Source organism: Mytilus galloprovincialis, chromosome 11 (genome assembly GCF_965363235.1).
Source record: "Mytilus galloprovincialis chromosome 11, xbMytGall1.hap1.1, whole genome shotgun sequence".
Taxonomy (NCBI): domain Eukaryota; kingdom Metazoa; phylum Mollusca; class Bivalvia; order Mytilida; family Mytilidae; genus Mytilus; species Mytilus galloprovincialis.
Genome location: NC_134848.1, coordinates 31,767,682 through 31,795,280, shown reverse-complemented (window position 1 = coordinate 31,795,280; position 27,599 = coordinate 31,767,682). Strand labels below are relative to the sequence as shown.

The following is a 27,599-nucleotide window of genomic DNA, read 5'->3' as shown; positions in this document are numbered from 1 at the left end:
TTTTTTCTTTCTTGTAAACATGTGTTATACTACATAAAACATGCCTATTCGCGTATATGTAGATAAAATAACCCTAAATAAAAGATGTTAATTCTTTCTGTTTCCGTTTTCCGTTTCCGTTTCGTTTTCCGTTTCCGCCGTTTAGCAACACCCCCTTTTTTCACCCTCCTTGGCAGCCGTCTGGGATCATAATGAATCAGCTACAAAGTAACAAAACTTTTACAACACTGCATGAAGAATATTCATGCAATGTTTTATTTCGCTCCATTTAGTGGCTCTCTAGAAGAAGTTCATAATATATAAAGTTAATGGACAACAGACAAGGGTCTGCATGTGATGAAAAAAGCTCACTTGACTTGGGTTAAAAAAAAATGTATTTTGACCCTAGGCTTGTGTTCTATTTTAGCCATGTTGCTGGCCATTTTAGTAGGAATGCTAGGTCGTACGTCACATTTATTATGAACACATGTACAATTTCAACTAGAAACACCAATGATGCAGGATTCTGGTCAAGTCTGTTTATAAGGGTTTATATATATAGACTTAACAAATACAGACCAAAAAAATCTGTATGCAACATACAGTTTCATTAGTTTCGGTACTTATACATCTTCAGATTTTCAATTTGGCTTTGAGTGTTCCTGATGATAAAACTAAATCCAGACAAGCGAGCTTTAAACGCATAGAATTATTAAAGTATTGTTTTCAATTATTTTATACTAGCTGAAGTATCCAGGTTGTCCAGAAAAACAAAACTTTATGCAAAAAGCTCATAATGTTGCCAACTGCACTCACTTCGGCATATGTCCTGCACTCTGCAAGAGGAGACACAAATTTCCTGAATTTGATTCATTACACAAATATTCAGCTGTACAATGTACAGGTATGTAGAACAAATCAAAGTATATATACTTACGTAATGTAATTAATCAGCCCTTAATAGAGTCAAATAATGATTTTGGTTATTACATAAGCCTCATCTCATCTTTTCTGATAAAAATGAACAAAAAACAAATATGTAACACATTAACAAACAATAACTGAATTACAGGCTCCTGACTGGGACAGACACATACAATTATGTAACAGAAATGGCCTATTATTTTCTCAATTGGAAAACTGAAATCATTTCTGTTTTCATATTTGTAGTTTTGTTTTACACCAACTTTCAGCAGATGTAAGTCATTAGATAAGAGGCAGTCTACTTGAGTGTGCCTGTTGCATTATAGTACTATTTTATTGAACAATAGATGACTTAGAGGCTTCCACGAGAGAACGGAAGTTCGTAACTACCAAAGGTCATTACGGTCACGTGACGCCACTGGTCAATTCTTATAAACAAATCTCCAAGTTTTTTTACAAATAATTACCAAATAAACAGTTTCGTATGTGTAGGAAAATAATATATTTAGTGCAGGAACTAACAGTGTTTCTTTTTAAGTGAATTTTACGCGTGGATGTATTTCTAAACGAAAGAATATTAATTGGATTTATTTATGAAAACAGTTACGCTATAATGGCGACGGCCGAACGAGGCCACACGTCCGAGATGGACAATTCTCCTCGAGATGAGGAAATGATAAATGCAATAAAGAGAAGAACTCGTGAGATTTATCGAGTTAAAACTGGGAAAGCCAGCGAAACTCCAAGGCCTGTGCAACGAGATGTTGATGAAACAGGACCAAGTGATATTGACAATATTGGAGAGGGGTCAACCGGAAATGACCTTACAATGCAAGCATTGTGGGACAAAATATCTAACATGGCCGATGTAAACAAACGGCAGATAGAATCCCATACAGAGATTATTGCCAATTTGGCTGCCAATATGCTTACCGTGCAAGACGCGGTTACCAACAAAAATGTCCAGAAAACGAAAACAAACAATAATACGCAAAAGGACAAAAGCTGACAACGAGGTTAACCTCATAAATAATAACAATCAAAGTGATCTGTCAGATAATGGTCTGGAAGACATTTCCGACGATGACGATGATGAGTTAAACATCGATGATATTGTTGACGCAAATGACGATGCGGAGAATAAAGCTTTTCTAGATGAACTAGAGAAAATGTACGAAGAGCCTAAGAAATTTGGTGACAGTATAGATAATCAGATGGCTAAATTGGTAGATCAGGCTATAAATAAGCCAATGAAAACAGAAACACTAACAAAGTTAGAGGAACAGTATTTAGTTCCAGAAAACTGTAAACGCCTTCAGGTCCCCAAAGTTAACAAAGAAATTTGGAGAGGGTTCAAGAGTAAGAAACAAAGGGATCCAGATTTGGCACTACAAAATGTGCAAAAATGCATGACAACTACTCTTCTAATGGTAGTTAAGTCTTTAAATGTTATGAAATCTGGAGGGGACATGAATGAGGTTAAAAACACAACAAAAGACATGTTTAAAATGTTAACCCATGGTATATATACATCAAATAGAAAACGCAAACAGCTAATAACGCCAGGAATTTCTAGTAAATATAGAAGGGTAACAGAGGTGGACACACCAGTTACAGAGTACCTTTTCGGGGACAATTTAGATACAAAATTGGAAGACCTTGAAAAAGAAGACAGGAGGACAAATAAACTCAGCTTTAATGACTCTTTTTTAGAGGAACGCAGAGTGGAGAAACGTCCAGGACCTCCATGGCAAAAACCACCCTATTTTCAGCCAAAGCATGCAAAAACTTCTGGACAAGTACATGGACAGAAGGGCAACAAGAACAAGAAGATGAAGGCCGGATTTCACAACAAAGACAAACGTTAAGTGTAAGTGAAAATATAACAGTGATAAACACAGTAGACAATTTTACAGGAGGGAAATTAAAACTTTTTGTACAAAATTGGGAAAAGTTAACAAGTGATGCTTTTATATTAAATGCAGTGAAGGGATACAAGATTGAACTAGATGAAATCCCAAAACAAAATTTTAGACCATCTCCAATAGTTTTTAATGAACAAGAAAACAATTTGATTACAATGGAAGTTAATAAATTCTTGAAAAAAGGGATTATTAGGGTGGTAATGAAAACAGAAAAAGAGGAATATTTTTCAAATATATTTATTCGCCCTAAGAAAGACAATACAATTCGAATGATTTTGAACTTGAAAAACTTCAATGAAAGTGTGTCAAAAATTCATTTCAAAATGGAAACATTGGTACGAGCTTTAACAAACATACAACAAAATGATCATTTTGCATCGATTGATTTAAAAGACAGTTATTTTAGTGTACCAGTTCATGAACAGGACTGCAAATATTTAAAATTTATGTGGAATGATATCGCTTATCAATTTTGTGTATTACCACAAGGATTATCAACCAGTCCAAGAATTTTTACAAAATTACTTAAACCAGTATACTCTTTTTTGAGAAAAATGGGTCATATAAATGTTCCTTATATAGACGATAGCTTACTTATAGCACGCTCTTATGAAGACTGTCAGAACAATGTAAAACATACTGTGGAATTAGTTGATAGTTTAGGCTTTACAGTACACCCAAAGAAATCTGTCTTTACACCAACTAAAGAAATAACTTTTTTAGGATTTATAATTAATTCTGAAAATATGACAGTTAGATTGACACAAGAAAGGATTTTAAATTTACAAGATTTATGTGTTAATGCATTGCATTCGAAGGAAATAACTATTCGAAGTTTTGCTACAATTATAGGAAAAATGGTTGCCAGTGAACCAGGTGTACTATATGCTCAATTGTATTACAAAGATTTAGAAATATATAAAGAGAAAGTGTTAAAAAAGTTTTATGGGAATTATGATAGAAGTATTTGTTTACCAATTCATGTGAAAACAATATTTAATTGGTGGATAAAAAATCTTCCTTCTAGTTACAAACCAATAATTCAAAATGATCCTGATATTATAATGTTCAGTGATTCAAGTAAAACTGGCTGGGGTGGAATTAATAAAACCACTGGGAAGAAAACAGAAGGTTTTTGGTCAGCAGAAGAAAGAGAAATGCATATTAATGTTTTAGAATTAAAGGCAGCTTTCTTAACTTTACAATCATTGGCTGGGAATATTTCACAAAAGCATATTCGAATGAACTTAGATAATACAGTAGCTATTTCTTATATTGAAAATTTTGGAGGAAAAATTACAAATTTACATATTCTAGCAAAAGAAATATGGTTCTGGTGTTTAGAACGAAAATTATGGATTAGTGTGGCACATATAGCTGGAAAGCTAAATATAGAAGCCGATAAACTATCTAGAAAATTAAATGACGACATGGAATGGACATTAAAAACAGAATTATTTGAAAAATTACAGAGTACTGTAGGGACAATGCATATAGATTTATTCGCTAGTAGGCTTAATAATAGGACAACTCAGTATGTTTCATATAAGCCAGACCCACATGCAATAGCAATTGATGCATTTACTATAAAGTGGACTAATAATAATTTTTATTATATCTTTCCTCCTTTCAGTGTCATAGGACAGGTGCTTCAGAAAATCATCAAGGACAAGTTAGACAAAGTAGTATTGATAGCACCACTTTGGCCAACACAAATATGGTTTCCGCAATTATTACATCAGATCAGTCAACAATCATACATCCTGCCGAAAAACAGTCTCTTTCTACCACAGGATCTGAAACGAATTCATCCAATTTCAAACCTCCTTCTGGGAGCTTTTATCTTGTCCGGGAAAGCTTGGAAAATAAAGGACTTTCAACACTCACTGCCGACATCATTTTACAATCTTGGAGGCAATCCACAGGAAAACAATATGGGACTTATTTCAAAAGATGGATGTGTTTTTCAAATAAAAGACAAACTGATCCACTTGATCCATCTATAAACACTGTGCTGTCCTTCTTATCATCACTTTATGATAGTGGATTAAGTTACAGTGCAATCAACACTGCTAAATCAGCAATATCTTCAATTTGTTCTGTGACAAGTGGGATAGACATTGGGAAACATAAACTAGTAACTCGATATATGAGGGGAATTTTCAATGCTAGACCGTCTCTTCCCAAATATACAGAAACATGGGATGTAAATATAGTTTTAGATTATTTGAAAACATTACCTGCAAATGAGGAATTAACATTATTACAACTATCACAAAAGCTAGCATTATTGCTTATGCTGCTTAGTGCGCAACGCTGTCAAACTGTTCATTTGATAAAACTGAATAATATTACTATTTCTAATGACAACATGAAAGTGTACATAGTAGACTTAGTTAAACAATCCAAACCAGGGAAGCACATTGGACCATTGGAATTTAATAGACATGATGATAATAAACTATGTGTTATTGTAGCAATGGAAGAATATTTGAAAAGAACTTCAAAACTCAGGGGACAGGAAAAATCCCTTTTCATTTCATGTGTTAAACCTTTTAAAACTGTAACAAAAAGTACAATATCACGTTGGATAAAACATTTATTAGGAAAAGCAGGAATTGATATAAAAGTGTATGGGACACATAGCTGTCGATCAGCTTCATCGTCTAGCGCTGCAGCACATGGGATTCCATTAAATAATATACTGAAAACAGCCGGTTGGAGCTCAGCACAAACTTTTTACAAATTTTATTTTAAACCTATTCAAACACAAACATTAAGTGATAGCTTATTGGAAAACAAATAATAACATTTATTACAATGTATGTTTTTGTTATAAATGTATATTCATGTACATATATATAGTTGGAATAATAGAATAGTACATAATTAGAATTTTTATTAGTATCCAGAATTGCCTACACATACATCCTGGTGTGAATGATCTAAAATGTAGAACTCTAAAGTCTCGTGGAAGCCTCTAAGTCATCTATTGTTCAATAAAATTTCCAAATTAATCGAAACTTGTTGAAGATTGATTATAATTTTATTGAGCAATAGATGACTTAGGGCTTACACGCCCACCCAAGCTGTTGGGCCAGCTCCCTCCCTACACTACAATTTAGATCATTCATTCTCTAAAGAATGACCTTTGGTAGTTACGAACTTCCGTTCTCTCGTGTAAGCCCTAAGTCATCTATTGCTCAATAAAATTATAATCAATCTTCAACAAGTTTCGATTAATTTGGAAATTATCCTCTATCTCTAGTGTGATAGGATAGATGGGTTCAACCTATTCAACAAATTCTGAATTATTTAGGGAGAGAATGATGGTACTTGCAAAAAATACTTTGTTATAAATTACAAGTATATGTAACAAAATCCACGGCATTATTAAACAGAACAGTCTTTTGCAATAAAAATAACACTTGAAATCTGTATAAAATGTTACATTTGAAAAAGAAATGAATTACATGTAGGTTAGGATTTCACTCAATGCATCCTCAGCATGAATCCACTCCTTCACTCAATGTTCTAGTACATGTTCATGCCCTTAAATTTGTATGGTTTGATTTTAACAAATCCTGTGCTAAAGTTTGTTTAATTAGTTCATTATTTTGTCTCCAGTTGGTTTTTTTTCTCCTGATGAACAACAACAACAACAACAATTTTTATTTGTCAATCAAGACGCCCCGAGGAGCAGTACAATTACAGTTTAAATTAAAGTGTACAAATAATTGTGTTGATTTTTTTCATTGAGATGTGAACATATACATTGTATACATGTATATTTATATGTAATATTTTTTTACAAATTAATTCGGTGTTATATTGTTTAGCAAATTTTAAGACAAAAAAAACACGTTTTCACTGTGAAATAAGATATTCCCTCAAAATGGCTCTCAACAAAATAAATGTTTAACCAAATAAACAAATAAAAGCTATGTCAATTCTGCTGCTCATTGGGTTCATTACATGTAGTTAAATATATTTTGTCATGTTGCAATATTTTTTTGGGAAAATATATAAGTTCTACATGTATATGAAATATATATACTAAAAGATGATTTAATACATAATAAGGTTGACATATATATATAATCACTTGCTTGATTATATCATAAGTATCTGAAACTAATCAGATGTCAGTATTTTATATGTGGTTAAACGTAACAGTTGTGAATGCATCTGCAGCTATTTGTCAAACCAATTGAACTCTATATTTATCATATTCTAATGTATTCCCACTGATGTTAGTTGTAGATGCAATAAATCCAATCATTTTGACATATGCACCTAGTTAACATTCAAAGGTTTGTACACATGAAACATGATAGCAATTATTAAAAGAAATTCTCTTGGCCTTGTCAGCTTAATTCTTTAACAGGAAGTTGCAACTTTTTATACTAATGTACCAGAAGATGCTAAAAATTAAACTATTTAAACTTTTGTGAACAAAGACCAAAATTGACCAGCAATTAAATTCCCTGTATAATTATCACAAGACCACCAACAGTCAGGGGTACAACTTGTACAAGTTATTTTATTTACTTGAAGATGTAAAAAAATATGCATATATATAAGTAAATAAATAATGTTTGAATAATCTCCCCTTTATTTTCTCAAAAATTTACTTGTATTTATCATGTTTACAGTAAATTTTTCTTACAAGCCCACAAAAGTCATCAAGTTTTGAGATGTAAATTCATGCCTATAATGATTTTTCCCAGGTTTGCTCAACTTTTTTATTAGAGTCTCATTAATTCAACAAAGAAATTGATTGTGCAAAGATCTTAAGTATTTGTGCAAGAGGCCTTCAAAAATTGCTCCTTGGGGGCTTGTAAATGAGCAGTGTTCTGAAGACAACAGACAACTGGGATTTTCGTTGTCCATGGAATTACACTTAAATGATTAGTAATTATAAAGACATCTACAAAGGGCAGATAATTTAAAATTCTATTAGAGCAATAATCATAAATTCAATAAAAGAAGATCGGATGACTTTGTTACTTCTACAAGTAAAAAAAATCTGATTGTCTAAGGGACATAACTCAGCCAATATTTGTTTTACATAATACAAGTAAATAAAATTCACTTGTATAAGTATCCTACAAATTTACTTATATAAGTAAATAATATTACTTTTTCAAGTAATTAAAAATAACTTCTACAAGTAGTACCCCTGACTGACCAATGACCAATAAAATAAGACCTAATCACAAGTAGATTACAAAGAATCACCTACGTCAATAAATTATCTGCAAGAGATATTTAGAATTAGTACATACTGTATAATACAATCAATGCATCCAGTGTAAATGGAAGGCAGAAAATTCACTCTTCCACAAAATATCTAAATATCTAATTGATAAACAAAATATATGAAAAGGGTGGGGTACTTGATGTCTCAGTTGCATGCTCAAGCTCAACCCTACCAAAATAATTTAGGGGTACAACCCCCTCTCCCCTTTCCCCCCACCACCTTCAATCTTCAATCAATTAATGACTGCTTGTAGACTGAAAATAAAATAAATTCAAAATGATCTGTCAAATTACTTAAAAATAAATGTTCTTTTTTAGTAGACTATAGGTTTTTAAACCATATTTTATTTAAAAAAAAAACAAACATGACATATTTAATTCATCTCCCTAAAATCGGATATGTGCCTAATATCAAAATGATAACATTTGCTGATTCAGCATCATTCATTTAAACCACAAATATGTGAATCAGTTAATCTTTCAAATTTTCTGACCTAAATAGCATCCAGAATTTACATTTAAACATACCAGTTTTTATCTTAATTGACATAGGAAGTTAAAAATCTTGTTTTTTCATTTAGGTACTTGATGTATATTTAACCTTTCATAAAATTTCAATCAATGAAGGAAATACATATATATGCATGCATGCATCCATATTGATGCAATCAAAAGTGGCTCAACAAAAATGAGGAAAAAATTATTTAAAAATTTTCCTTCAGATACTTTCTTTTGATTGTAAGAAGCTTTTATCCAAGTTTGGTCAAAATCAAGGAATGAGAAAGGTTTATGAATCTAATAAATGCTTTAAAAACTTTAACTGCAGACTGTATGTAATGTTAACTGGAAAAAAAAATATCAGAGTCCATTTATAAGTAATATATACATGTATGTTTAAACAGGAAATATTTTTTTACAAATAAGTTTAAGAAAGTTATTAAAATTTGAAAAATTCTAACCAGAGTGATCAATGCATTATAAGTGGCAGAAAAATTTAGTCCATTTATGTGTAAAATATGAATAACAGGGACATGTAGTTGGAACCCCCCCCCCCCTTTTTAAATGGCTGGATCCACCCCTGTACCTTTATCTTTTTTTACTTTGTGCAATGCTGAATAAAATAAATTGATTGGCGTTTCTCGTATTAGTTTGCCTGACCGATGATATAAAGTATATAATAAACTGTTATCACGGAAATATGCCTCACTTTTTTGTAATTAGGGTAATGCAAATGTTGAAATTAAAATATAAACACTTGTACAGTTTTGAAAATATTCAAAGTCAATGAAACATGACTGAAAGTACATGGCTAAACAATCTCCATCGTAATAATATGTGCTTATGCTAATACAAATGTATACCAAATACAATTGACTTATCATAATTATAGTTCCCTTTAAACAGACGTCCTAAACAAACTAATACATGTAAACTAAGCAAAATTTCAAAGTCAAATGACCAAATCTGAGGGGGCGTGGTCAAATAGTCGTCATGGTTATGAGATATGCCAATGCTTATCCATAAACCAACCTAATCAAAACTATAAACTAAGATAAATACTTAGCAAAAGTTTCAAAGTCCATAGACAGTGACCAGTGATGTTATTGGCTCAAATTACAGGAGAATAAAGGCTTTTTCCCCTGGAGTAGAATCCCAATTTTTAAAAAAATGGCTTAAAATTATTCCCAAAAAGACAACTTTTTTCTCAAACAGTGCAGTCTCAGTAGTAATTGTGCATGAATACAAACTGAAAAACTCATTTAAAAATTTTTCATGCCTAAAATGACTTGTATGCAGATTTGAGGGTCTATTTATGTATTATCACCATGATCACTATTAACTAGAGGCTCTCAAGAGCCCGTATCGCTCACCTGACTCTACTTGGGTTTTTGAAATCATATAAAAAAAAGATAAAATTTGGCTACAAAGTTACAAAACTTGGTCAGCATCTCATAAGAAACATTATTGCTATGTTTGATTTCTTTCCATTCAGTGGTTCTATGTTAAACTAAACCCCTGCTGGCGGCCATCTTGGATGATTGATCGGCTACAAAGTAACAACACTTGGTCATCATCTCATAAGAAACATTATTGCTATGTTTGATTTCATTCCATTCAGTGGTTCTCTAAAAGAAATTTAAATGTATTTCCCATAGGGTCCTATGTTAAACTAAGTCCCCCCACTTGTGGCCATCTTGGATGTTTGATGGATGACAAAGTAACAACACTTGGTCAGCAACGCATTGGGAACATTCATGCTATGTTTTGTTTCATTCCATTCAATGGTTCACTAAAAGAAGTCATTTGTATGTACTTCCCATAGGGTCCTTTGTTAAACTAAGTCCCCTGCTGGCAGCCATCTTGGATGATAGATCAGCTACAAAGTAACAACACTTGGTCAGCAACTCATAAGGAATATTCATGCCATGTTTGGTTTCATTCGATTCAGTGGTTCTCTAAAAGAAGTCATTTGTATGCATTTCCCAAAGGGTCCTATGTTAAACTAAGTCCCTCGCTAACGGCAATCTTGGATGATGGATCAGCTACAAAGTAACAACACTTGGTCAGCGCCTCATAAGGAATATTCATGCCATGTTTGGTTTCATTCCATTCATTGGTTCTCTTATAGAAGTCATTTGTATGCATTTCCTGTTAGGGTCCTATGTTAAACTAAGTCCCCCACTGCAGCCATCTTGGATAATGGATCAGCTACAAAGTAACAAGACTTGGTCAGCACCTCATAAGGAATATTCATCCCATGTTTAGTTTCATTCCATTCATTGGTTCTAAAATAGAAGTCATTTGTATGCATTTCCCACAGGGTCCTATGTTAAACCAAGTCCCCCACTGGCGGCCATCTTGAATGATGGATTGGCTACAAAGTAACAATACTTGGTCAGCACTTCATAAGGAACATTCATGCCATGTTTGGTTTCATTCCATTTAGTGGTTCTCTAAAAGAAGTCATTTGTATGCATTTCCCATAGGGTCCTATGTTAAACTAAGTCCACCTCTGGCGGCCATCTTGGATGATGGATCAGCTACAAAGTAACAACACTTAAGCTTGGTCAGCACCTCATAAGGAACATTCATGCCATGCTTGGTTTCATTTCATTCAACAGTTCTCTAAAAGAAGTCATTTGTATGCATTTCTCATAGGGTCCTATGTTAACTGCAGCCATCTTGGATAATGGATCAGCTACAAAGTAACAAGACTTGCTCAGCACCTCATAAGGAATATTCATCCCATGTTTAGTTTCATTCCATTCATTGGTTCTAAAATAGAAGTCATTTGTATACATTTCCCACAGGGTCCTACAAATGGATGTTAAACTAAGTCCCCCACTGGCGGCCATCTTGAATGATGGATTGGCTACAAAGTAACAACACTTGGTCAGCACCTCATAAGGAATATTCATGCCATGTTTGGTTTCATTCCATTCATTGGTTCTCTTATAGAAGTCATTTGTATGCATTTCCCATTAGGGTCCTATGTTAAACTAAGTCCCCCACTGCAGCCATCTTGGATAATGGATCAGCTACAAAGTAACAAGACTTGGTCAGCACCTCATAAGGAATATTCATCCCATGTTTAGTTTCATTCCATTCATTGGTTCTAAAATAGAAGTCATTTGTATACATTTCCCACAGGGTCCTACAATTGGATGTTAAACTAAGTCCCCCACTGGCGGCCATCTTGAATGATGGATTGGCTACAAAGTAACAATACTTGGTCAGCACCTCATAAGGAACATTCATGCCATGATTGGTTTCATTTCATTCAACAGTTCTCTAAAAGAAGTCATTTGTATGCATATCTCATAGGGTCCTATGTTAAACTAAGTCCCCTGCTGGCGGCCATCTTGGATGATGGATCAGCTACAAAGTAACAACACTTGGTCAGCGCCTCATAAAGAACATTCATGCCATGTTTGGTTTCATTCCATTCAGTGGTTCTCTAGAAGAAGTTCAAAATGTAAAATGTTAACGACGATGACGACGGACGAGGGATGACGGACGCCAAGTGATGAGAAAAGCTCACTTTGCCCTTCGGGCCAGGTGAGCTAATAAAAAGGGGTCTTATTTCAAATGAGGGTTTTTTCTCTTGAAAGGGGGTCTGCAAATTGAAGTCCCAGTCGAATTCATGGTTATTATAAACTTCCCAATTTGACAAAATGGCATATTTTCCAAATAAAAAAGGTTAGAGGTAGTTGATTGTGGCCAAGTTTGCTTTAATTGGCACAGTAGTTTCAGAGAAGATTTTTCTAAAAGATTACTAAGATTTACGAAAAATGGTTAAAAATTGATTATAAAGTGCAATTACTCCTAAAGGGGTCAACTGACCATTTTGGTCATGTTGACTTATTTGTAAATCTTACTTTGCTGAACATTATTGCTGTTTACAGTTTATCTCTATCTATAATAATATTCAAGATAATAACCCAAAACAGCAAATTTTCCTTAAAATTACCAATGCAGAGGCAGCAACCTAACAATGGGTTGTCCAATTCATCTGAAAATTTCTTGACAGATAGATGTTGACCTGATAAACAATTTTACCCCATGTCAGATTTGCTCTAAATGCTTTGGTTTTTGAGTTATTAGCCAACAAGAGGCTGTCACAACGACAGCAAACCGGATTTATTAATATTTATTTGTGTCCTGGCAATATCACAAGAACCATTATTGATGAATGGTGAAAGTGAAAATCGTCAATATCAAATTTGACCTCCATTTTGTCATCCGTATCAACATCTTAAAATTTGAAAAGCTTAGATTGAATGGTTCATGAGTAAATGCAACAACGTGAATGGAAACGCCATTTCACAATCTTTCAAGAACCATAACTCCTGAACGGTAAAAGTCAAAATCATCATTATTGAACTTGACCTCTAATTTGCCATCAGTAACAACATATAAAAATTTCAAAAGCTTTGGTTGAATGATTCATGAGAAAATGCACGGACACGACTGGAAACACCATTTTTCAATTTTTCAAGAACCATAACTCCTGAACGGTAAAAGTCAAAATCGTCATTATTGAACTTGACCTCTATTTTGTCATCAGTAACAACATATTAAAATTTGGGAAGCTTTGGTAAAACAGTTCATGTGTAAATGCATGGACACGACTGGAAACACCATTTTTCAATCTTTCAAGAACCTTAACTCCTGAACGGTAAAAGTCAAAATCGTCATTATTGAACTTGACCTCCATTTTGTCATCAGTAACAACATATTAAAATTTGGGAAGCTTAGGTAGAACAGTTCATGCGTAAATGCACAGACACGATTGGAAACTCCATTTTTCAATCTTTCAAGAACCATAACTCCTGAACGGTACAAGTCAAAATCGCCATTATTGAACTTGACCTTCATTTAGTTGTCAGTAACAACATATTAAAATGTTAAAAGCTTTGGTTGAACGGTTCATGAGTTAATGCACGGACAACATTTGAGTGACGCCCGCCCGCCCGCCGTACATCCCCAAATCAATAACCGACATTTTTGTCACAAAAATCCGGTTAAAAACTGCATTTTACCCCTATGTTCTATTTTTAGCCATGGCAGCCATCTTGGTTGGTTCGCCGGGTCACCGGACACATTTTTTAAACAAGATACCCCAATGATGATTGTGGCCAAGTTTGGTTAAAATTGGCCCAGTAGTTTTAGAGGAGAAGATTTTTGTAAAAGTTAACGATGACGGACGCCAAGTGATGAGAAAAGCTCACTTTGGGCCAGGTGAGCAAAAAATATGTGTGTTCTAATTTCCTTACCTACCTAATATTTTAAGTTTGTTTGTTAACTTTTACAAAAATCTTCTCTGAAACTACTGAACGATACTTGGTCACAATCATCAATAGGAGGATCAGGCATCAAACAGTCATTTCAGCAACCGTTAGCGTTAAATTTGTTAAAAAGTTAACATGATTTGTCAAAATATACTTATCATGATTCGTCATAAGTCTCAAATGATTATCGTTATTGTCATTTTTGGAAAAAAAATAACGTGCTTCGCCTAAATCAGTTCTTTCTTCTAAAAGAAAATGTACATTTTATCATCATATTCCAAAAAAATTACCGTTTTCATCGTTTGGCAAGAATTTTTACCATTATTTGTCATGAAGGTACCCCCATTACAACGTTAACCCTACAATAGGTATCTAGTTAAAAAAATGTGTCTGATGACCCTGTCTGCCAACCAACATGGCTGACATAGCTCAAAATAGAACAAAGGGGTAGAATGCAGCTTTTGGCTTATATGTCTGAAACTAAAGCATTAAGAGCAAATCTAACAAGTGGCAAAACATATGGCCTGCAACAAAGTTGTTGGGCCATACAGTTTTACCCTTGTCCCCCAGCTGATTTTTGGTAATATAAGTGAGTTAACCATGATGAGTTACAAATTTAATATGTTTAAGCTTTGTTCTGCTCTCCTAATTTTTGCAGAAATTAATGGCAGATATACAGACTTTTCTTTCCCCACCAAGTAGAGGGGGCATTAAGTACTATTGTCAGTGTGTCTGTACCTTTGTTTATCCTTATAGATTGGTTCCTCTAATATTAGATTGCCTGACCAAATGTTATGAAACTTGTACACAATGCTCAATACCTCAAAACACAGACCAACTTTGAATTTTGGTGGTGTCACATACAAATTTGGGTTGCTTAACTATGCAAATAGACAAGAAGTATTAATTAAATGAAACCACCCCCTCAGTCAGGGTCTATTGATGTTTATCAGGTCAAGATCTATCTGCCTGGAATTTTCAGATGAATCCGATAACCAGTTGTTAGGTTGCTGCCCATGAATTGGTAATTTTAAGGAAATTTTACTGTTTTTTTTTATTATCTTGAATATTATTATAGATAGAGTAGGATATACTGTAAACAGCAATAATGTACAGCAAAGTAAGACCTAAAAATAAGTCAACACAACCAAAATGGTCAATTGACCCCCTAAGGAGTTATTGCCCTTTATAGTAAATTTTAAACAATTTTTCATAAAATTTGTAAATTTTCACTACATTTTCCACTGAAACTACTGGGCCAAGTTCATTATAAATAGAGATAATTGTAAGCAGCAAGAATGTTTTGTAAAGTAAGATCTACAAACACATCACTATCACCAAAACACAATTTTGTCATGAATCAATCTGTGTCCTTTGTTTAATATTCACATAGACCAAGGTGAGCTACAACAACAACAACAACAACAACAACAATACTTTATTTAAAGAGGGTTACACAGTTAGCTATATAACTAATCTTCCCTGAGGCCCTCATCATGAGAAATCAAACAAAATGCAAACATATATATTGCATACATTAGTATAAAAAGTCAAGTATGATAATAATGTTCAATACAACTTGATAAATGTGATGAAAAAAATAAACATGATGACATGATCAGTTTTTTATATTATTGAGACAGCTAGGTTGATTTCAATAAATAATCTGTTATTTTGTATTTGAAAGAATTAACATTTGTAATATTTGTTAACGGTATTGGTAAATTATTCCATAAGAATGGTCCAGAATACATAAAGATTTTTTGAACAATTCTGTTTTTGGTTTAGGGAGTATGAGGTTTCTTTTAACAGCATTTCTCAAGGGGTATGGATTTCTGTCTGAAACATAATGAAACTTGTTAGTAAGATATGATGGGGCATCACATTTACTGCACTTAAATGTCATCACTAACTTATGATATTTTATTCTCTGTTAAACTGTCATCCAGTTTAAGTGTTTGGGTGCAGAAGGAGCGAATGGGTCTGTTTCTAGTATTAATCTAGCAGCCCTCTTTTGTAATTTTAATATCCTTTTTAAACCCTCACTGCTACAACTACTCCACACTATACAACAATAATCAATTAGTGGCAAGATATAACCATTATAGAATAATTTTCTGCAGTCTAGATTTAGAATTTTTTTAATCTTTAATAGTAGATATAGTCTAGATGATATTTTTGAGCAGATCACATCAATTTGGTTTTTCCATGTGAGGGAAGGGTCAATTTTAATGCCTAAAAGACTTTCGCATGTGGAAGATTGTATCACTTGATTGTTAATAGTTAAACAACTCTCATGTAATGTGGCATTGCTCTTTGTTTCGTTCTAATAATCATATATTTTGTTTTATTCTTATTGATGAACATATTGTTATCATTGAACCATTCCTCTACACCATGTAAATCTTCTTGTACCTTTGACTGTAGAGTTTGATAACAATTACCAGAAAGATGTAAAGTTGAATCATCGGTATATAAATCAGTGCAACAATTTTTCATATAAATAGGAAGATCCTTTATGTACAATATAAACAGAAGGGGGCCTAATATGGAGCCTTGGGGGACACCATACTTGATATAAAGTTTTTCAGAATGAGCATTACCAATTTGTACTTGTTGAGATCTTTCATTCAAATATGATTTAAAAAAAGAAACAGCAGTATTATCAAATCCATAAATTTCAAGTTTTTTACAGAGAATATCATGATCTACTACATCAAAAGCTTTCTTAATTAAAATCCAATAGAACTGCTAAGTTGATATCACCATCATTCATATCCTGTATCCATTTATCTATGATATTGACAAGGGCAGTTTGGCAAGAGTGTTCTTGTCGAAACCCAGACTGTGCTGGGTGTAAAAGATCTAATCTTTTTAATTTAGGTAGTCATACAAATGTTTTGAAACATGCTTTTCTAAAAGTTTTGATAAAACGGGAAGTACAGAAATTGGTCAATAATTTGTTGCCATGAATTTTTCTCTTTAGAGCATCTAGTTTGTATTTGCCCTTGGTATGCAAAAAAAACACCAAATTACAAAACTTTAATTTACCCACTGAACAACTACAATGTATGAAAATGAGGTAAAGATTAGACGACTCCTGCCAGTTGGATGTGCACACCCTGCATTATTTCCATACACTAAATTTAGTTGATCTGCTACCTATAGTATCTGCAATAGTGACTTTTTTTTACCTCGAAAAACTTTACATTATTCACTCTTCCATGAGATGAGGTTGACATCTAGTTATAACTGTTTGACAGCCATGAGGACCTTACAAAATATTCAAATACTAAATTTAATTATAGTAATGCTCATAACAAGCATGTGCTGTTCATTTTCAATTTCGCCACTTTTACAGATTTCACAAATTCTTTGATCTCTTGGTACTTTTAAATATCTTCCTCTTTCAATGGCAAGGTTATGAGCACTAACTCTTAATTTACATAATAACAACAACAACAACAACAATACTTTATTTTAAGAGGGTTACACAGTTAGCTATATAACTAATCTTCCCTGAGGCCCTCGTAATGAAAAATCAAACAAAACACAAACATATACTAGTACATTGCAAACATACATTAGCATAAAAAGTCAAGTGTGATAATAATGTTCAATACAACTTGATAAAATGTGATGAAAAAATAAACATGATGACATGATCAGTTTTTTATATTATTTATACAGTTGGGTTATTTGCATGTTGTTCCTGAAAACCCTGGTCAATTAGTCTTTGTTTTATAAAACCAAACAGGGGTTTAATAGTAAGGTTATCATTTGACAAATAAGATAAACCTAAGTTTTGAATAAAAATATTTAACCTTTTAACCCATGGGTTGCTTTTTTTTGTAGCATTATATATTTGGTGAACTAAACTTCCTTCTGAAGTGATTAAATGGTCCCAGAATTTAATGCAAGATAACATTATCTTATTTTTAAATAATGGTAGTCTTGCAAGTTCGGAACGACATGCATCATTCCAGGCCTTACAGTGTACTCCCAAGATTTCTTAAATAAATTTTATATGCAACTTTTCATCTATAGGCATCACTGTCTTTAAATGTCGAAATAATCCCCCAGATTTCGCTACAATAAAGGAGAATAGGGGCTACTAAGGAATCAAAAAGTTTTTCCAGAAGTTTACAAGGGTTATCTAATCCTATTGTTTTCTTTATTTTAAAATATGCTTTCCTAGCTTTTTTCATAAGCGAAGTGATGGCGACATTAAAACTGCCATTATATCTAATATTAATACCCATTTTGTAACAATAAGTACTACATTTGTACTAACTGTCTCTAAGGATTTGCCATTATAATAAAATTCGTTTAGAAAAGACTTTCCGTTTGAATTAAAAACCATTACTTTTGATTTCTCTGTATTGACTTGTAATTTCCAAGAAGAACAATAATTACTTGTTATAATGTATTGAGACAATTTTGCAAACCCTCTTTGCTATCCGATAATAATACAATATCATCAGAGGTTACTCCAGTATTAGAGAGACTTTTGTATCAAAAATGTTCAAAATTACAGGAAAAAGTATATCCACATTGTGCGATAAAAATAAAATAAATCTTATACTTAATAATACACCTTATACGGCACTAAAATTATCTTCCTCTTTCGTAACAAATTGTTTAAATGCAAGAAGTAATCTATTGTAATAGATTTTCATTATACCTAATTTAATCGTTTATTCACATATATATATATATATATATATATATGTGAATAAACAAAATATAACAAAGAAATGTGTGTTGTTTTAAGTAATAATCAATTATTGAAATATGGAATGACATGTGAAAAAACACACCCTTGTTTTAGTTATAAAGTCCTGTAACTCAAAAAGTTTAAATCTTATTTTCACCAAAAAGTATACTGATCGTTTGACTTTCATAAGAAACAACTATGTATATACATGATATATGTTTCATGAAAGTTGGATATGTGGTTTTCAAGTTACGGTGTGACATGTGGACGCCATACAGACAGATCCATAGACGCATGATGGACATTTGAATACTAAATTATACTTCCCGTAAAAAAATTTACAAGCCTATAAAAAGATGAAGTCATGATAATAAGACTTTTATAATCACAAATATAAAAAAGATGTGGTATAATTGCCAATGATACAAATCTCCAATAGAGACCAAATAAAAACAGTAATTAACAACTATAAGTCACCATACGACCTTCAACATTGAGCAAAGCCCATACTGCATATAGTTAGCTACATGTATATAGGCCAACTTAATTTAATTAGTAGATTTTCATCCAAATTTTTTTTTTAAATGGGGTGGGGGGGGGGGGGGGACTGCCTCACACATAATTCTTAATATCTCTTATTCATTGGCAACCATTGTTCTACATGATGTTATTGTCGCTTTAGAAACCTATTTTCATTAAACGACAAAACCATGTGAAAATGTGTAGAAATGCTCTCTTCAGCTGCACCACTACACCAAATTAATTTTGCTTTCTTGTATGAAGCAAATATGCATTGGTATGCAGCACAAGAATTATGAGTACATAATAAAATGAAACCACAAACAAGTGTTGAAAATAAAAGGGTTTGTGCTTTAAAAAAGATTCTTATGCATGATGCAAACATAGGCTAGCAACAATGTAAAACATGAACTTAACAAAAAGAAGTGTTTAATAACCCTAATTGAAGGTATTGGGACAGAGGGTGTTTGCTGTTTGTCAACAGAAAACAATAGCTGTGGGTAAAAAAATCTACATGTAGGTGTATATAAAAGTTAAACAGAAGATGTGGTTTGATTGCCAATGAGACAACTGTCCACAAGAGACCAAAATGACACAGACATTAATAACTATAGGTCACCTTACAGCCTTCAACAATGAGCAAAGCCCATACCGCATAGTCTGTTTGCCGACTTTTTGAACTCAATATACAGTAAAAAAATCTAATAAGTTCATGCTTGAGTCAATTTTTTTAAGTCAGTCCTTTTTGTACCAATGAGTTCCACGATTCTTGCGCTTTGGATATCATTCTGAAATTCAGTCCAAAATTCCGGACACAAATTAAGTCATTGACATTGTACAGTATCAATAAAAAAATCCCTGTTTTTCTAATCCTAAAAATTTGTGTCATACAGCAATTTGCATTCTTGGAAACAGCATATTAATCGTAAGCCGAATATGTTATGCCCTTCCCGTAATCAATCTCTATTTTCGGTAGATGATGTTGTCATCATAGATCTGTAGAATCATTTTAAATTACTCGAAGAAATACAATAATCTAGTTGAAACAGGAAGTTTTGAATGAAACGAAATTATTGATGGTTACTGGTAATGGAAATGAACAAAATCCGGAAATCATATATTTTCAAATATAAAAACTAGAGGCTCTAAAGAGCCTGTGTCGCTCACCTTGGTCTATGTGAATATTAAACAAAGGACGCAGATGGATTCATGACAAAATTGTGTTTTTGTGATGTTGATGTGTTTGTTTGTACATCTTACTTTTGCTGAACATTCTTACTGCTTACAATTATCTCTATTTATAATGAACTTGGCCCAGTTGTTTCAGAGGAGAAGATTTTTGTAAAAGATAACTAAGATTTACGAAAAATGGTTAAAAATTGACTATAAAGGGCAATAACTCCTAAAGGGGTTAACTGACCATTTCAATCATGTTGACTTATTTGTAAATCTTACTTTGCTCAACATTATTGCTGTTTACAGTTTATCTCTATCTATAATAATATTCAAGATACATGTAATAACCAAAAACAGCAAAATTTCCTTAAAGTTACCAATTCAGGGGCAGCAACCCAACAAAAGGTTGTCCGATTCATCTGAAAATTTCAGGGCAGATAGATCTTGACCTGATAATCAATTTTATTCCAATCAGATTAGCTCTAAATGCTTTGGTTTTTGAGTCATAAGCCAAAAACTGCATTTTACCCCTATGTTCTATTTTTAGCTGTGGCGGCCATCTTGGTTGGTTGGCCGGGTCACGCCACACATTTTTTAAACGATGATTGTGGACAAGTTTGGTTAAATTTGTCTCAGTAGTTTCAGAGGAGAAGATTTTTGTACAAGATAACAAAACTTCACGAAAAATTGACAAAAAAATGACTATAAAGGGCAATAACTCCTTAAGGGGGTCAACTGACCATTTTGGTCATGTTGACTTTTTTGTAGATCTTACTTTGCTGAACATTATTGCTATTTACAGTTTATCTCTATCTATAATTATATTCAAGATAATAACCAAAAACGGTGAAATTTCCTTAAAATGACCAATTTTGGGGCAGCAACCCAACAACGGGTTGTCTGATTTATCTGAAAATTTCAGGGCAGATAGATCTTGACCTGATAAACAATTTTACCCCTGTCAGATTTGCTCTAAATGCTTTGGTTTTTGAGTTATAAGCCAAAAACTGCATTTTACCCCTATGTTCTATTTTTAGCCATGGCGGCCATCTTGGTTGGTTGGCGGGGTCACGCCACACATTTTTTAAACTAGATACCCCAATGATGATTGTGGCCAAGTTTGTTTTAATTTGGCCCTGCAGTTTCAGAGGAGATTTTTGTAAAAGTTAACGACGACGGACGACGGACGACGCCGGACGCAAAGTGATGGGAAAAGCTCACTTGGCCCTTTAGGCCAGGTGAGCTAAAAATTGGGGCGGGATGATTTCAGAGGGGCAGACGGGGATGAAAATCTATCAATTAATTTTAATCGGCCATACATGTCGCCGTATAAGAAGGCCCCAAAATCACAAAGGAGACAGCAGTTCCCTTGAAATACCTGGTCTACACTCGAAAAAAAGTGAATCCAGGTCAGTTTGCAAAAAACATGTTCGTTAGACTATTCATGTTTGTAAATTATAGCACCCTTTCACTTCCCAACCCTATATATATTACAGGCTACACATTTGCACCCAGAGATGGATTTGTGAGAAAATAATTTGGTTGCTTATATAGGGATTCACTGAAGCGTGAAGCAACCGTCCCCCTCTTAGGCAGCCAGTGGGCCCCCACTTATGAAAATTTCTGGATCAGCCACTGGCACCCAAAGTCTGTTTGCACCCTAAATGTTTACACCCTTTTTTGTTTGGTTTGAATTATTTTGTAATCAAGTTTGTTAAGTGTTATATTGCTATAAACATTTTAATTTTGTTCCCACTGTTTCCGCGAACAAACCTGTAGACTGTAGTGATACGGAGTGAACTGGATAAACACCTATATCCGCTGGACACAATGTCTACCTTGAAACTACTTATTGCTAGTAATCATTCACTAACGAGTCCCTTTTGAGCAATGAATCAGACTAGTGACAGCCATTGACAGTCAAACCTCGTCAGGTCCCGTAAAGAAGACAGCCCAGTGGCTGTGCTTGGACTTGGAGAAAGGGGTCCTAATAAAATGCTCCCAGAAAAAAGAAAAGGCGCCCGGGGAAAATATATTTTATTGGCTTGAGACAACTTTGTGTTGATGAAATAAGTTATGCACATTATTTTTTTTAAATTTTAGACAAGTAATTTTCAAATTCAGATAATAGATATTTGTAATAATGATTTTACACTAGTAATTTTGGGGCCCTTTATAGCTTGTTGTTCGGTGTGAGCTAAGTCTCCGTGTTGAAGGCCGTACTTTAACCTATAATGGTTTACTTTTTAAATTGTTATTTGTATGGAGTTGTCTCATTGGCACTCACACCACATCTTCCTATATCTATGAATGTTTCAATTTTAACAATAATATAATCTATGAATAGACTGATTATAATGGATCACAGTTTATGCGGAAGATTAATAAAATGTAAGACATCAAAGGCATGTATCAAAAATGATATCAAAATGAAAAATGTAAAAAAAAACTACTTAAAAGAGGGACGAAAGATACCAAAGGGACAGTCAAACTCATAAATCTAAAACAAACTGACAACGCCATGGCTAAAAATGAAAAAGACAAACAGAAAAACAATGGTACACACGACACAACATAGAAAACTAAAGAATAAACAACACAAACCCCACCGAAAAACTAGGGGTGATCTCAGGTGCTCCAAAAGGGTAAGCAGATCCTGCTCCACATGTGGCACCCGTCGTGTTGCTTATGTGATTACAAATCCGGTAAATAATCTAATTCAGTAGGTCATATTCATGAAAGGGAAGGGGATTGTAGTTACGACGTAAGGAACATATGCGATATCATTTGTGAAACGGTTATTCCATAACGGTCAACCAACTCGTGATGGCGTCCGTCAGTAAAATTTACGAAGGCATGATTTCAACTTCACCATTTGGAACTCTTAAATTTCACAGACAAAAATTAATTTAATCAAAATTAAAAGAGTTACACATAATACATCAGCAAATAAAGTTAGTTAAAACAAGGGGGTAAAAGGCAGGGTTTTGGTTTAAATTTAAAAATAAGCATTAAAACCCTGATAAGCATAGCCATGGAAACAGTTTTAGATTCATAAAAAAGATATAATAAATGTATATCAGCATCTGCATAAAAAAGTGTTCACCATGACGATGGCATGCAGTTGCAAAAATAGACTTCAGGCATCATATCCACATGCATTTATATTATAAGGACAAAACAAGCAATGATTATTTATTCTTTTTAAGGAAAAATATTATTATTTTATTCTCCCGGGCGCTAATTTTCCTTCCCAGGGCGCTTTTTCCTTTCCACGGGCGCTTTTTCTATTCCCGGGCGCTTCCGGGCGCTTTTAAGTAGGACCGGGAGAAAGTCCCGGATTGTCCCGCCATGATCTGATATAAGATATAATGCAACAGACGGGAGACTAATTTGGACTTATAATATTCATTTGGGTTTTATTTAACAATTATTATGAACGCTTCATTAAAAAATTAAAGTAAACTTTACCGATAACTGCAAAAATGGTAATTCAGGGAATATATCCACCACCAGAACTTCAGAAAATACTTTAAAAGGGAAATAACTCTCCTGTCGACTAATAAGACGACCAACTTCCGAAGCAAGGTTGACGGATCTCCGATCTTTCCTGAAGTCAGGCCTGTGTTCCTGAGACGGTTGACCCACGGTTCGGTGCTTCCAAAACAATGTTTCTATTTAATTTGTAATTTAGATGCGTCCTTATCATAGGCGGATCCAGTGGGGGGGGGGGGGGGGGCCGGGCCCCCTTTCCTGGGAAAAATTTGGTTGATTATATAGGGAATCATTGAAGCATGACTGGAGTGCCCCCCCCCCCCTTTTAGGTCAGTCAGCGCCCCCCCTTTAGGAAAAGTTCTGGATCTGCCACTGCTTATAGTATTTACACTGTTGTTCCACCTGTTCAATTCTTAGTCCTTGGTGAACCATAGAAAAATGGATTTGAACCGACCACCTGACCAAAGACTACCAAACGATCCATGAATCTCTAATGAGGAGTACCCAATTGCACGGACGGATCAAATGGGGTGGGGGTGGGGTATATAATATGATATAGGGCCGGAATCACTTGAGCATGATTTGAGCTGGACCCCTCCTATAGCTGTCAGTGAAAATTAATGTCTTGCCATGATGAATCACAACAAATGGAAGTTTTTAACGACCTTCACTGGCTGTACAGCCCTCGCACGGTCGGCTAACTAATAAATCACCGCTGAATTGCTTTTTTTTTTTTATATTGAGTCAAATTAAATTAGACCGTTGGTTTTCCCGGTTGAATGGTTTCACACTAGTAATTGTGGGGCCATTTATAGCTTGTTGTTAGGTCACGGTGAGCCAAGGCTCCGTGTTGAAGGCCGTACCTTTGACCTATTATGGTTTACTTTTATAAATTGTTAATTCGGATGGAGAGTTGTCTCATTGGTACTCATACCACATTGATAACTAAGTCTTTAAATATTTATATATAGACGGCAGTTTGACAAAAGTTATACCATGCTTACTGTTAGAATAAATGAATGCTTGAAACATATTTGAATCAGTAATTAAGAGCTCATTTTGAAAGCCTTTAAGGCGACTTATTTGTAGACGTCGCGTGGTACGTTTACTGGTACATAGATTTGAATTCTCCAGAAGAAAACAAATCGTTTATAGTGGAGAAATAAAATACATTGTGTCCTGCAAAACGTAAACCCCTGAAAATACTGAACTCAATTTTGACAATGATCATTCATCACTGGTTACACTGTTTATTCAGTTTGGTTTTCTGTTTCAAAAGAAGATGAAATTATAATAAATGAAATACCTGTAAATTAAACTGTAAAGATTGAAAATAGATTTAACTCACCCTTGCATGTTTGTTTGGTTTTTTTTAGTTATCCAAACGTAGCAGCGATGATATCAATGGCGTTCGTAGAAGTGAAAATCCCTGGGAAAACCAGATACCTGTCAGCTATGATATCATATATTATATATGAGTTCTAAAAGTTCAGCGCAAGTGCCAAAATTAATTGGTTTTTTTTATTCAAGAAAACCTAGAGATATTGAAAATTATTGCAATTTATACTAATAAATGTTTTAAACTGTGAAAGCTAATGCCTATAAATAAAGTACAGATATGTTGTTATTTAACCTGGGATAGAACATTCTGTTTAAAATGTTAATTTTAGATCGGAAAACAGAAAGATAATATTCTTATCAAAAGAATTTAATATATGAAATATGTAATATGCACATTGATCTAAACAGGCGAACCAGTCTAGTATGGGGTTAGTAAGTTTCATATGGGGTTCATGACGCGTTAATGGCGACGTCATCTATTAATGTTGTTGTGTTTCATTGTTTATTTTTCAACAAAACGCCGCAGAAAAAAGTCCAGCGTCCGATAAATTCGTTATACGGTTAACTACTGACCCCCTACGGATCCATAGAGGGTGAATAAAATTCACAGGGGACCTCATAGCAGGGGACTCGGCCTCTGGCCTCACCCCCTATGGATTTTACTAACCCTCTATGGATCCGTATGGGGTCAGTAGCGAACCATATAACTTCAGGCGCGGATCCAGAGGGGGGGGGGGGGGTCCGGGGGTTGGAACCCCCCTTTTTTTTTACGATCAATGTATTTGAATGGGAACATGTGACTGGAACCCCTCCCCCCCTTTCCCTGGGTTAGGACCCCCCCCCCCTTTTAAAATGGCTGGATCCGTCCCTGAACTTATAGTAAAGGAAACATAAAAATTAAATCCAAATAAATTCTTGCATCCTACAAAAAATGTTTATAAACAATAATCATTATATTTCTACGTTAATTATTTCATACCATTTTAGTATTTAGCCGGGTTTTATGAGTAATTATTATTTATTTTTTTGTATTATAATATTTATATCCATAAAACGGAAAGTAAAATAAATTTATTAAATATTTAAATTTTAAACGGTCGTGAACAAAAATACTTGTGTGTTTTTAATTCATAAAGCATGATTTTAAATCCTTGCAGCTCACAACAACCGCAAAAATAATTTACAATAATCACAATAAAATTTAATTACAACCATAATGTTGATTATTTTATACTGTTTTAGTATGGATTTAGAAGTCTTTGCTTATATTTTGTATAGTAATATATTCACATAGTGGAATGTTAGATTTTAAAAGTAGATTCATTCGATAAATAAAATGTCCATCCGTAAATACTTGACGTTCGTGTTTATTGATATTATATATATTCAAAAGAATTTGAAAAAAAAATTACTGACCGGAACGTTAGTTTATTATAAAATTTTAATTCAATTTTTGTTTGTTTGTTTTAATAGTTTAACCTTATAGCATCTACATATTTGTACTATGGTACGGTTTTGAAAATTGTATTCATTGTGTTGACCAACTATCCTACACGTCTTGATTCATTCACATTATAGATCACATTTCAAAAGCACACTATCGGTTTGCGTTCTCACAAATTCCGGATAAAATGTCAATGAATCCTGAGTCGAAACATTTAGTGTAGGCCGTTTGACATTCGAATTCAACTATTAGATTAAGATATGTGATGACGCAAATGTGCAGGCGCGGATCCAGAGGGGGGTTCCGGGGGTTGGAACCCCCCTTTTTTTGGACGATCAATGCATTTGAATGGGGACATGTAATTGGAACCCCCCTTTTGTCCTGGGTTAGGAACCCCCCTTTTTTTTTAAATGGCTGGATCCGCCCCTGATGTGTATTCTTTTCCTGAGCTTTCTATTTACTATTTCGTGCGCTAAAATACTACTTGCATGCAATACTATTAAATTCACTCGTGAAAGCTTATTTTCGTTTTTGTTATCTAAATTCAGGACACGGCAGAAAGAGCTTTACATATGACTTTCAAGCACGATCATTACTAACGGTATTCTAACCTCGAGTTGTTTCTCTTTTGTTTTTTTTTTTGAGTCACTGTCCTATTATAAACTTTGACCTTTTCGAAAAGCTAAGGATGGTCTACCCAAGGAATAGATTCCTTAACTTTGTAATGTATTTAGCCTTTTAACTTTTTTCATTCGAGCGTCACTGATGCTTTTTTTGTAGACTTAACTCGTGTCTGGCGTACATCATTTTAATTCTGGTATCTTTTTATATCTACATACCTTTTTATATACTTTTGCACAGGTTTATAAACTTCTGAATTAAGAAATTCTTCGGCAAAACTAAGTTTCCCTGTAGAATGTTTGAATTGATTTAAGTAAAATCAGGAAATCCTTAAAGTTTGAGATGTTTTATGAGACCAAAATAAGTCTCTTCATAAGAGGTCCCAATCAATTGCATGCCACAGG

At 33.8% G+C, this 27,599-nt stretch overlaps 1 protein-coding gene and 2 long non-coding RNA genes across 3 annotated transcripts in view; 2 read left to right on the top strand and 1 right to left on the bottom strand.

Annotated features, from left to right (window-relative positions):
- Positions 1 to 23,847, bottom strand: part of LOC143051959 (uncharacterized) — a 33,940-nt gene extending 10,093 nt beyond the window's left edge. The window contains exon 1 of the long non-coding RNA XR_012970968.1: positions 23,766 to 23,847. This is a non-coding gene — a long non-coding RNA (uncharacterized LOC143051959). The remainder of the gene's footprint in view (positions 1 to 23,765) is intronic.
- Positions 137 to 25,843, top strand: LOC143051956 (uncharacterized). The gene is made up of 3 exons (XR_012970966.1): positions 137 to 207; positions 724 to 883; positions 25,166 to 25,843. It is a non-coding gene; the product is annotated as an uncharacterized LOC143051956 (long non-coding RNA).
- LOC143051950 (uncharacterized) lies at positions 1,239 to 6,076 on the top strand. Its single transcript, XM_076224933.1, has 2 exons — positions 1,239 to 2,773; positions 4,462 to 6,076. The coding sequence occupies exon 1, from the start codon at positions 1,863 to 1,865 to the stop codon at positions 2,769 to 2,771; it is 909 nt and encodes a 302-aa protein (XP_076081048.1). The 5' UTR covers positions 1,239 to 1,862; the 3' UTR covers positions 2,772 to 2,773; positions 4,462 to 6,076.
- Positions 25,844 to 27,599: the final 1,756 nt, after the last annotated feature.